The 12905-nt window shown below is 52.7% G+C and overlaps 1 protein-coding gene across 1 annotated transcript in view; it reads left to right on the forward strand.

The window, feature by feature from the left end:
* Positions 1–11453, forward strand: part of LOC309561681 (microtubule-associated serine/threonine-protein kinase 2-like) — a gene marked incomplete at its 3' end in the record, with an annotated part of 123737 nt that extends 112284 nt beyond the window's left edge. The window contains exon 5 of the mRNA XM_082265669.1: positions 11240–11453. Within this exon, the coding sequence (XP_082121795.1) occupies positions 11240–11453 (214 nt within the window). The remainder of the gene's footprint in view (positions 1–11239) is intronic.
* Positions 11454–12905: the final 1452 nt, after the last annotated feature.

Here is a 12905-nt window from a genome sequence, read left to right on the forward strand (position 1 = left end):
CTGTCAGAGGTCATGGGTCTTACAGCAGGACAATGGCCCAAAGCACCCCGAAATGGCTGGAGAGTACTGAACTGGCCAGCAATGAGTCCAGATCTAAATCCCATAGAGCTCCTGTGGAGGGATAGGAGAAGGAGCTCTTCCAATCTGATAGACCGGGAGCAGTTGGTGACAGAAGAGCAGTCCAAAATTCCAGCAGAGGTGGAAGAAACTCATTGATGGTTACAGGAAGCCATCAATATCAGTTATTTATTCCAGCGTGTGCTACCAAATATTACATTGAGGGTGCCAATAATTTTGTCCATTTTTGGAGTTTTGCGTGGAATGTGTCAGATTTTGGTGTCCTACCGATACAAACACAAGAAATAAACAGGAGAATGCCGAAACATTTGTAATTACATCAATGTTCTGGGTGAAGTGGGGTGTTATGTGACAGAAATGCAGAGGTGCCGATATTTTTGGTCACAATTGTATGTCATCAGTGTGGAGATTTCTGTTAGAATTGCTCCGGTTTTGCCGTGTGCCGGCATGCAGCGATCGGTCGATGGTCTGCGGGGAGGACCGGTCTCTGTATGACCGACAGTACAGAAGCCAGAGGGAAATGTTTGTCTGATGAAGGCTTAATGTTACCAAGTCTGTCCATTATACCGAGCAATGCCGGGGTCACCTACTCTGTCCATTATACCGATCAATGCCGGGGTCACCTACTCTGTCCATTATACCGATCAATGCCGGGGTCACCTACTCTGTCCATTATACCGATCAATGATGGGGTCACCAAGTCTGTCCATTATACCGAGCAATGCCGGGGTCACCTACTCTGTCCATTATACCGATCAATGCCGGGGTCACCTACTCTGTCCATTATACCGATCAATGCTGGGGTCACCAAGTCTGTCCATTATACCGAGCAATTCCGGGGTCACCTACTCTGTCCATTATACCGAGCAATGCCGGGGTCACCTACTCTGTCCATTATACCGAGCAATGCTGGGGTCACCAAGTCTGTCCATTATACCGAGCAATGCCGGGGTCACCTACTCTGTCCATTATACCGATCAATGCCGGGGTCACCTACTCTGTCCATTATACCGAGCAATGCCGGGGTCACCTACTCTGTCCATTATACCGATCAATGCTGGGGTCACCTACTCTGTCCATTATACCGAGCAATGCCGGGGTCACCTGCTCTGTCCATTATACCGAGCAATGCCGGGGTCACCTACTCTGTCCATTATACTGATCAATGCCGGGGTCACCTACTCTGTCCATTGTACCGATCAATGCCGGGGTCACCTACTCTGTCCATTATACCGAGCAATGCCGGGGTCACCTACTCTGTCCATTGTACCGAGCAATGCTGGAGTCACCTACTCTGTCCATTATACCGATCAATGCCGGGGTCACCTACTCTGTCCATTATACCGATCAATGCCGGGGTCACCTACTCTGTCCATTATACTGATCAATGCCGGGGTCACCTACTCTGTCCATTATACCGAGCAATGTCGGGGTCACCTACTCTGTCCATTATACCGAACAATGCTGGGGTCACCTACTCTGTCCATTATACCGATCAATGCTGGGGTCACCTACTTTGTCCATTATACCGAGCAATGCCGGGGTCACCTACTCTGTCCATTATACCGATCAATGCCGGGGTCACCTACTCTGTCCATTATACTGATCAATGCCGGGGTCACCTACTCTGTCCATTATACCGATCAATGCCGGGGTCACCTACTCTGTCCATTATACCGATCAATGCTGGGGTCACCTACTCTGTCCATTATACCGATCAATGCCGGGGTCACCTACTCTGTCCATTATACTGATCAATGCCGGGGTCACCTACTCTGTCCATTATACCGATCAATGCCGGGGTCACCTACTCTGTCCATTGTACCGATCAATGCCGGGGGTCACCTACTCTGTCCATTACACCGAGCAATGCTGGGGTCACCTACTCTGTCCATTAAACCGAGCAATGCCGGGGTCACCTACTCTGTCCATTGTACCGATCAATGCCGGGGTCACCTACTCTGTCCATTATACAAAGCAATGCCGGGGTCACCTACTCTGTCCATTATACCGATCAATACCGGGGTCACCTACTCTGTCCATTATACAAAGCAATGCCGGGGTCACCTACTCTGTCCATTGTACCGAGCAATGCCGTGGTCACCTACTCTATCCATTATACCGATCAATGCCGGGGTCCCCTACTCTGTCCATTATACCGATCAATGCCGGGGTCACCTACTCTGTCCATTATACCGATCAATGCCGGGGTCACCTACTCTGTCCATTACACCGATCAATGCCGGGGTCACCTACTCTGTCCATTGTACCGATCAATGCCGGGGTCACCTACTCTGTCCATTATACCGATCAATGCTGGGGTCACCTACTCTGTCCATTATACCGATCAATACCGGGGTCACCTACTCTGTCCATTATACAAAGCAATGCCGGGGTCACCTACTCTGTCCATTGTACCGATCAATGCTGGGGTCACCTACTCTGTCCATTATACCGAGCAATGCTGGGGTCACCTACTCTGTCCATTGTACCGATCAATGCCGGGGTCACCTACTCTGTCCATTATACCGATCAATACCGGGGTCACCTACTCTGTCCATTATACAAAGCAATGCCGGGGTCACCTACTCTGTCCATTATACCGAGCAATGCCGGGGTCACCTACTCTGTCCATTATACCGATCAATGCAGGGGTCACCTACTCTGTCCATTATACCGATCAATGCAGGGGTCACCTACTCTGTCCATTATACTGATCAATGCCGGGGTCACCTACTCTGTCCATTATACCGATCAATGCCGGGGTCACCTACTCTGTCCATTATACAAAGCAATGCCGGGGTCACCTACTCTGTCCATTATACCGAGCAATGCCGGGGTCACCTACTCTGTCCATTATACCGATCAATGCAGGGGTCACCTACTCTGTCCATTATACCGATCAATGCAGGGGTCACCTACTCTGTCCATTATACTGATCAATGCCGGGGTCACCTACTCTGTCCATTATACCGATCAATGCCGGGGTCACCTACTCTGTCCATTGTACCGATCAATGCCGGGGTCACCTACTCTGTCCATTATACCGAGCAATGCCGTGGTCACCTACTCTATCCATTATACCGATCAATGCCGGGGTCCCCTACTCTGTCCATTATACCGATCAATGCCGGGGTCACCTACTCTGTCCATTATACCGATCAATGCCGGGGTCACCTACTCTGTCCATTACACCGATCAATGCCGGGGTCACCTACTCTGTCCATTGTACCGATCAATGCCGGGGTCACCTACTCTGTCCATTATACCGATCAATGCTGGGGTCACCTACTCTGTCCATTATACCGATCAATACCGGGGTCACCTACTCTGTCCATTATACAAAGCAATGCCGGGGTCACCTACTCTGTCCATTGTACCGATCAATGCTGGGGTCACCTACTCTGTCCATTATACCGAGCAATGCTGGGGTCACCTACTCTGTCCATTGTACCGATCAATGCCGGGGTCACCTACTCTGTCCATTATACCGATCAATACCGGGGTCACCTACTCTGTCCATTATACAAAGCAATGCCGGGGTCACCTACTCTGTCCATTATACTGATCAATGCCGGGGTCCCCTACTCTGTCCATTATACCGATCAATGCCGGGGTCACCTACTCTGTCCATTATACAAAGCAATGCCGGGGTCACCTACTCTGTCCATTATACCGAGCAATGCCGGGGTCACCTACTCTGTCCATTATACCGATCAATGCAGGGGTCACCTACTCTGTCCATTATACCGATCAATGCAGGGGTCACCTACTCTGTCCATTATACTGATCAATGCCGGGGTCACCTACTCTGTCCATTGTACCGATCAATGCCGGGGTCACCTACTCTGTCCATTATACCGATCAATGCCGGGGTCACCTACTCTGTCCATTACACCGATCAATGCAGGGGTCACCTACTCTGTCCATTATACTGATCAATGCCGGGGTCACCTACTCTGTCCATTATACCGATCAATGCTGGGGTCACCTACTCTGTCCATTATACCGATCAATGCCGGGGTCACCTACTCTGTCCATTATACAAAGCAATGCCGGGGTCACCTACTCTGTCCATTATACAAAGCAATGCCGGGGTCACCTACTCTGTCCATTATACCGATCAATGCCGGGGTCACCTACTCTGTCCATTATACAAAGCAATGCCGGGGTCACCTACTCTGTCCATTATACCGATCAATGCCGGGGTCACCTACTCTGTCCATTATACCGAGCAATGCCGGGGTCACCTACTCTGTCCATTATACCGATCAATGCAGGGGTCACCTACTCTGTCCATTGTACCGATCAATGCCGGGGTCACCTACTCTGTCCATTATACCGATCAATGCCGGGGTCACCTACTCTGTCCATTATACCGATCAATGCCGGGGTCACCTACTCTGTCCATTATACCGATCAATGCCGGGGTCCCCTACTCTGTCCATTATACAGATCAATGCCGGGGTCACCTACTCTGTCCATTATACCGATCAATGCCGGGGTCACCTACTCTGTCCATTACACCGATCAATGCCGGGGTCACCTACTCTGTCCATTATACCGATCAATGCCGGGGGTCACCTACTCTGTCCATTATACCGATCAATGCCGGGGGTCACCTACTCTGTCCATTACACCGATCAATGCCGGGGGTCACCTACTCTGTCCATTATACCGAGCAATGCCGGGGTCACCTACTCTGTCCATTATACAAAGCAATGCCGGGGTCACCTACTCTGTCCATTATACAAAGCAATGCCGGGGTCACCTACTCTGTCCATTATACAAAGGAATGCCGGGGTCACCTACTCTGTCCATTGTACCGATCAATGCTGGGGTCACCTACTCTGTCCATTATACAAAGGAATGCCGGGGTCACCTACTCTGTCCATTGTACCGATCAATGCCGGGGTCCCCTACTCTGTCCATTATACAAAGGAATGCCGGGGTCACCTACTCTGTCCATTATACCGATCAATGCCGGGGTCACCTACTCTGTCCATTACACCGATCAATGCCGGGGTCCCCTACTCTGTCCATTATACCGATCAATGCCGGGGTCACCTACTCTGTCCATTGTACCGAGCAATGCCGTGGTCACCTACTCTGTCCATTGTACTGATCAATGCCGGGGTCACCTACTTTATCCATTATACCGATCAATGCCGGGGTCACCTACTCTGTCCTTTACATCGGGGGTCACCTACTCTGTCCATTGTATCGAGCAATGCAGGGGGGGAGAGGGTGCCCAACCCCCCTTCCCCCCCCCCCCCCCCCCCCTGGGTCCTCAGATGGGGTGCAGGAAACGGGAGCCTCTCCTGTGTTATGCAGCAGCTGCCGCCCCCTGCGGGTCATTCGGGGTTGTAAATTAGGCGGATTAATTGGAACAAACAGTTGTTTCTGGCCGCTAATGCCGAGCAGGTGAGATAAAGCGGCTTCTGATTAACTTGTAATCCAGTAATGAGATTAGGCGGCTGTGTGTCAGGGCAAAGGTCGTTCTTCTCATTTCCCTTAGGCAGGGGGCACTCCGCTCTGCACAGGTGCCACTTGGGTGTCATTGAGGGGCCCCCGGGGGCCTGTGTGTGTCAGGTCAAAGGTCGTTCTTCTCATTTCCCCAGGCAGGGGGCGCTCCGCTCTGCACAGGTGCCAATTGGGTGCCATTGAGGGGTCCCCGGGGGCCTGTATATGTGGGAGGGCAGAGCTTTCTCCCATAGCATCTGCAGGCTGGGATGGGCTCTCCTGATTGGACGGTATAGGGGGTCAGTCCAGGAATATAAAGAGAACCTGTCAGATATAAAGTCGAAATCCAGACACAACATTTTATGGTAGTTTTAATGGGACGGGGAGGAGCCTGCCAGGTGTCTCGTCTCTGAGATTCCCCCTCACTTCCTGTCAGGACAGGAAATCATTTACCTTCTCCAATGGGGACACCGAACAAAGAAATGTCTGTGTGTTTTCCTGACCTGCTATTCCTTCAATGGGTGTCACCGGAACAGGAAGTCAGGAAGAAACTGTACAATGTACCCCCCCACACCCCCCGATCTGTGTTCAATGTACCCCCCCACACCCTCCCGATCTGTGTACAATGTAAACCCCACACCCCCCGATCTGTGTGCCATGTACCCCCCACCCCCCCCGATCTGTGTACAATGTACCCCCCGCACCCCCAGATCTGTGTACAATGTACCCCCCTCACCCCCAGATCTGTGTACAATGTACCCCCCACACCCCCCGATCTGTGTACAACGTACCCCCCCGCACCCCCAGATCTGTGTACAATGTACCCCCCTCACCCCCAGATCTGTGTACAATGTACCCCCCACACCCCCCGATCTGTGTACAATGTACACCCCGCACCCCCAGATCTGTGTACAATGTACCCCCCTCACCCCCAGATCTGTGTACAATGTACCCCCCACACCCCCCGATCTGTGTACAATGTACCCACCTCACCCCCAGATCTGTGTGCCATGTACCCCCCGCACCCCCCGATCTGTGTGCCATGTATCCCCCGCACCCCCAGATGTGTGTGCCATGTACTCCCTCTCCCCCCCCCCCCCCGCACTGCCAGATCTGTGTACCATGTACCCCCACACCCCCAGGGGATGGGATCTTCCTGCTCTGATCTATGTGGGATCCTCCAGCTCTGATCTATATCTATAGATGTTCCAGCTCTGATCTGTGTGGTATCTTCCAGCTCTGAAGTATATGAAATCTTCCAGTTCTCAGCTCTTTGGGATCCTCCAGCTCTGATCCATATGGAATCCTCCGTCGTTTGATCTATAGGGGATCTTCCGTCTTGAGCCTATACGGGATCTTCCGTCTCGGGATTATAGGGGATCTTCAGTCTCGGGACTATGGGGGATCTTCTGTCTCGGGACTATGGGGGATCTTCTGTCTCGGGTCTATGGGGGATCTTCAGTCTCGGGACTGTGGGGGATCTTCCGTCTCGGGATTATAGGGGATCTTCAGTCTCGGGACTATGGGGGATCTTCTGTCTCGGGACTATGGGGGATCTTCTGTCTCGGGTCTATGGGGGATCTTCAGTCTCGGGACTGTGGGGGATCTTCGGTCTCGGGACTGTGGGGGATCTTCGGTCTCGGGACTGTGGGGGATCTTCGGTCTCGGGGACTGTGGGGGATCTTCGGTCTCGGGACTGTGGGGGATCTTCGGTCTCGGGACTGTGGTGGATCTTCGGTCTCGGGACTGTGGTGGATCTTCGGTCTCGGGACTGTGGTGGATCTTCGGTCTCGGGACTGTGGTGGATCTTCGGTCTCGGGACTGTGGTGGATCTTCGGTCTCGGGACTGTGGTGGATCTTCGGTCTCGGGACTGTGGGGGATCTTCCGTCTCGGGACTGTGGGGGATCTTCCGTCTCGGGACTGTGGGGGATCTTCCGTCTCTGGACTGTGGGGGATCTTCCGTCTCGGGACTGTGGGGGATCTTCCGTCTCGGGACTGTGGGGGATCTTCCGTCTCGGGACTGTGGGGGATCTTCCGTCTCGGGACTGTGGGGGATCTTCCGTCTCGGGACTGTGGGGGATCTTCCGTCTCGGGACTGTGGGGGATCTTCGGTCTCGGGACTGTGGGGGATCTTCGGTCTCGGGACTGTGGGGGATCTTCGGTCTCGGGACTGTGGGGGATCTTTGGTCTCGGGACTGTGGGGGATCTTTGGTCTCGGGACTGTGGGGGATCTTTGGTCTCGGGACTGTGGGGGATCTTTGGTCTTGGGACTGTGGGGGATCTTTGGTCTCGGGACTGTGGGGGATCTTTGGTCTTGGGACTGTGGGGGATCTTCCGTCTCGGGACTGTGGGGGATCTTCCGTCTCGGGACTGTGGGGGATCTTCCGTCTCGGGACTGTGGGGGATCTTCCGTCTCGGGACTGTGGGGGATCTTCCGTCTCGGGACTGTGGGGGATCTTCCGTCTCGGGACTGTGGGGGATCTTCCGTCTCGGGACTGTGGGGGATCTTTGGTCTCGGGACTGTGGGGGATCTTTGGTCTCGGGACTGTGGGGGATCTTGCGTCTCGGGACTGTGGGGGATCTTCCGTCTCGGGACTGTGGGGGATCTTTGGTCTCGGGACTGTGGGGGATCTTTGGTCTCGGGACTGTGGGGGATCTTTGGTCTTGGGACTGTGGGGGATCTTTGGTCTCGGGACTGTGGGAGATCTTGCGTCTCGGGACTGTGGGAGATCTTGCGTCTCGGGACTGTGGGAGATCTTGCGTCTCGGGACTGTGGGAGATCTTCCAACTAGCTAAACTTTGGTTTAAAGAAAGCCTCTATTGAAGTGTGTTGCTTTCCCTTCTGTGGCTCTCAGCCTCCCAATTCCTTTGGTTTTTCTTGCTGAGATCGGTCTTCCTGGATGAGGGTGTCTCCGTTCCTTCTCCATGATGGTCTCCTGTATGTGTAGTCACCCTCTCACTGCTCCAGAGATGGATTATGGGATGTGTGGGGTACATAGAGCAATGCCTGGGAACTAACGTGCACTGCTCGCTCCCACAAAGATGTGGAGGGGAAAAAAGAGAGGTTCAGGGACATTACGATACATAGATTGCAGAGACGTTAAGTAGAGGATGTGTTTGGTGTATATTGGAAAATAAGGATATAATTTAGTGTCCTTTTTATATCAAGTCATTGAAATGTTGGGGGGGGGCTTGGTTTCCCATTAATAAAGAGGCCCTGTCACGTCACCCCAATACTCTGGCAGCACTTTGTTCCTGAGGTGGAATATTGTGAGGTCGGCCTCCTTGGCGGGACAATGACGGCAGATCAGAACTCGCCCTCTTTCTGCCTGCTTTGCCTTTTGAACTTTTTACCAGGAGTGACTCACGCAGCACCTCGGATGGAGGCTTCCTGATATGGAATGTGTGCTGTGTGAGCAGCTGTCCCTGTCCCTCCTGGTCGGGTGACGCTCTCCTGTGCGGCTGGACTCTCCGGGACAATATTCAGATGGTCAGCGGGCACCGTGTATTGTGCCAGCCTCCCCTCCTCCACCCAATCCTGCTCCTGGATTTGTGGAGAACCTGTCCCTGATACCGAAGCTGAGGGAGAAATTGTCCCGGGTGTTGGTGATTTGCTGTCATCCATATCGGGAATACCCGGCTATTTATATGACTGCTGAGAGGCTCAGGTGGGCAGAGCCGCTGGAGACTATCAAAGAGGAACCCACCACCGCCATGGGACACTGCGCGTCGTACCAGAGAAGCCAAGAGTGACCGCCATTCCTCTGCCACAATCCTTATTGTATCCATCTCTGGACTGCAAGCTCTTTGGACAACTTTTCATACACTGCCATGATGAAGCGCCGGCGAGAGAGGCTTGGAGCTCCGCACCTCCGACTCCAGTAAGCGCCATGGCGAGGAATTCCGTAAGCAGCTCGTAGACAGTTGGCAGGATTTTCACTCGTTCTTTCTGCGAATAGGAGAGAGTTATCATCACACCGCAATTCACAATATTCGTGGGTTCAGACGCGAAGCGCGTATTGCGGTCTGAGATTTGTATCGTGAGGGCGTCATTGTGCGTTTCCTCTGCTCTTCTCTGTAGACCTAAAAAGCTTTTTAAGAAAGAAAGGGGCTGCAGGCGGTGCCGGGACCGTCCATTATCCCGGCCGCTGGGGGCAGGAAGGCAATATTTCATAGCTGTAATGTGCTGGAGGAACGTGTAAGTGATCCAGGGGAAGGGTATCGAATGTTCAGAGGAACAGATGTGCCCCCCCCCCCCCCTCTTCTCCATTATCTCAGCAGCTCCTGTTCTCTTTAACCCTTCCTCTCCTGGCTATAAAGGATTCATGCGGCCCGGACTGTGACAGTCCAGGATTGTCCCCTCCATAGATGCAACAGCCAGGATTGCCAGAAAAATGATTAATTCGAATAGTTACTTCCCTAAATTCTCACTGGGGATAACGAACGTTCGGAAACCACCAGATAGCATTGAATATACAATTCTATTCACCTCTGCAGTGTTGGAGGATCATTGTATGTCCAGCCAAAACTTTTCTGTAGATTTGGATGGAGGGGAAAGTATTTTCCTGCTATCTGCAGCTCCCTTAGAGAGAGATCCCCCTATTTATTGTACTGGTGACAATGGTGTCACTATATGGGAAAGGGGGGGAGGGGGGGGCGTCACAGGGGACAGATAGAAGTCATTGGCTGTGAGAAGAGCAGAGAAAGCCTCGTGACAGGTTGTAGCGTACGAAGGAAATTGTTTATGTGAAGCAGACTATATATATATATATATATATATATATATATATATATATATATACACATATATAAAGCCAACGTGTTTCGGTGGCTCAGGACACTCACCTTCATCAGGGCTTGGCAAGCAGGAGGGGGTAGGACTTTAAAGCTGGGCTCCGGGTAAAATAGTAATCCTTGCAGTTGGCTTCCTTCGCACTGCCAGGGTTAAATGCTCGTTTTAGTCTAGGACGACTGGAAAAGCACTTTTATTTACCTTATCCCTCGCTCCCGCAGCTCCGCCCCTCGGGGGTCCTCCCTTGCAGTGCGGGGCGGGCCCTCGGGGGTGCTCCCTTGCAGTGCTGGGCGGGCCCTCTGGGGTCCTCCCTTGCAGTGCTGGGCGGGCCCTCGGGGGTCCTCCCTTTCAGTGCTGGGCGGGCCCTCGGGGTCCTCCCTTGCGGGGCGGGCCCTGGGGGTCCTCCCTTGCGGGGCGGGCCCTGGGGGGTCCTCCCTTGCGGGGAGGGCCCTGGGGGGTCCTCCCTTGTGGGGCGGGCCCTGGGGGGTCCTCCCTTGCGGGGCGGGCCCTCGGGGGTTCTCCCTTGTGGGGCGGGCCCGGCCCTCGGGGGTCCTCCCTTGTGGGGCGGGCCCGGCCCTCGGGGGTCCTCCCTTGCAGTGCGGGGCGGGCCCTCAGTGGGGTGAGGGATACAATAAGTATTTCTCCTCTCTTCCCCAGACAAATAATGCATTTACTCTTGGGAGGGGGGGGGGGGGTTTCCACTGCACAGGTAAATGGAGTTCAGCTGTAAAGGTGGGTGGGGGGTGGGTAGCTTTGCTAGTTAGTAGGAAGGTTCAGCAGCAGTAGAGGATTTTCTTTGTCGGGGAGCTCCCCCCACTTGGCCCCAAGAAGCTCATCATCCATCATGTGAGGGTTGATGTGAGTGCAGATAATGCCCTAACATTGGCTTTTTATGGTACCGTCAGAATCTTCTCCCCACTGACCTCCCTGTGCCGAGGAACTGATATACCGCATCGCCTTCAGTCCCCATCATCCGCTCCAAATCTCCAGCACCTCAAACTCCCGTACAGCGCAGACTGCGCCCTGGACGCCTCTCCGCTATCAATACTCAGCTTCCCTCATCCGCACAGCAATCCGGCCAGCCCGTCCGGCAGCAACCCCTTCTTACACTGGAGGTAAAGTGACCCGTGTGCTGCTAGAATACAACATACTAATGCCCACAGTGAGCAGTTTAGTGTAATTGCTCTTTCCCCTGTGTGCTGCTATTTGTGCCTTTTCCATGCATGTTGTGCTGTGTGATCCTGAGGACTGCTGCATGTGAGGTGTGCTCTCCCTGTGAGTATTTATACTATGATCTACATCTATTGGAGGCCCAGCTGTCATATAGAGGGCACCTATATATCTCTGCTGTAGGTGACATCTACAACATGTATGGCTGCTCGTCTCATGCCTCGTACACACAAGAAGTTGTTTTTTTTTTTTTTGCATGCTAGTCTCATATGAAAGACCAAGAGGTTACTAACGTTACAAACATTCTTGTAAGACAGAACACAATTTGGGAAGTGATGTAATGTATTATAATGTAATCTTTCATTTCCGAGCATGCACGGATGAATACTGGACTGATTAACCAGCTCCCGTCTGGCCCTATAGCAGATTGACAGGGGTGGCACTCTCCTCCTCCTTCCAGGTGGAGGTCCTATGACACAGCTCATCACTGTTCTGGGTAAAGAGCCAGCGACATTGGCTCTTTACCTTGTGATCAGCTGTGTCCAATCACAGCTGATTGCATGTAAACAAATGTTGGTTATCGGCATTTCCTTTCCTCAGCGCTGTCACTGTGTGAGGAAAGGAAAGCCGATAACCGGCTCTCATGTGACAGGATATTTACACTGATAATTAGTGCCGCCCCCATCATTTGCCAGTCAGTGCCACCTCATCATTTGCTAATCAGTGCTGCCCCATCAGTGCCGCCCCATCATTTGCTAATCAGTGCTGCCCCATCAGTGCCTCATCTGTGCCCATTACTGCAGCATTATCAGTGCCTGTCAGGCTGCCTCATCATCCATCAGTGCAGCCTCGTAAACGCACATCAATAGTGCCCATCATTGCTGCCCCATCAGTGCCGCCCCATCATTTGCCAATCAGTGCCCATTAGTGCAGCATTATCAGTGCCCGTCAGGCTGCCTCATCACCCATCAGTGCAGCCTCGTAAATGCACATCAATAGTGCCCATCAGTGCAGCGTCATCATTTTGCCAATCAGTGCCCATTAGTGCAGCATTATCAATGCCCGTCAGGCTGCCTCATCGCCCATCAGTGCAGCCTCATAAACGCACATCATTAGTGCCCATCAGTGTAGCCTATAAGTTCCACACCGTTATTTGCCAATCAATGCCCGTCAGTGCAGCATTTAGTACCAACCAGTGCTGCCTCAGTGCCCATCATTGCTGCCTCAATGCCCACCAGTGAACTGTTATAAGCGCACATCAATGTTATAAGCGCACATCAATCATTGTAGCCGATCAGTGCTCATCAATGCAGCGGCATTAGGGCCTATCAGTGCAGTCTCATCAGCGCACATCAGTGAAGAAGAAAAATTACTTTTTCGTTTAGCAAAAAAAAGTAAAAC

The sequence above is a fragment of the Pelophylax lessonae genome (genome assembly GCF_965119305.1).
Source record: "Pelophylax lessonae genome assembly, chromosome: 8".
NCBI classification, from domain to species: Eukaryota; Metazoa; Chordata; class Amphibia; order Anura; family Ranidae; genus Pelophylax; species Pelophylax lessonae.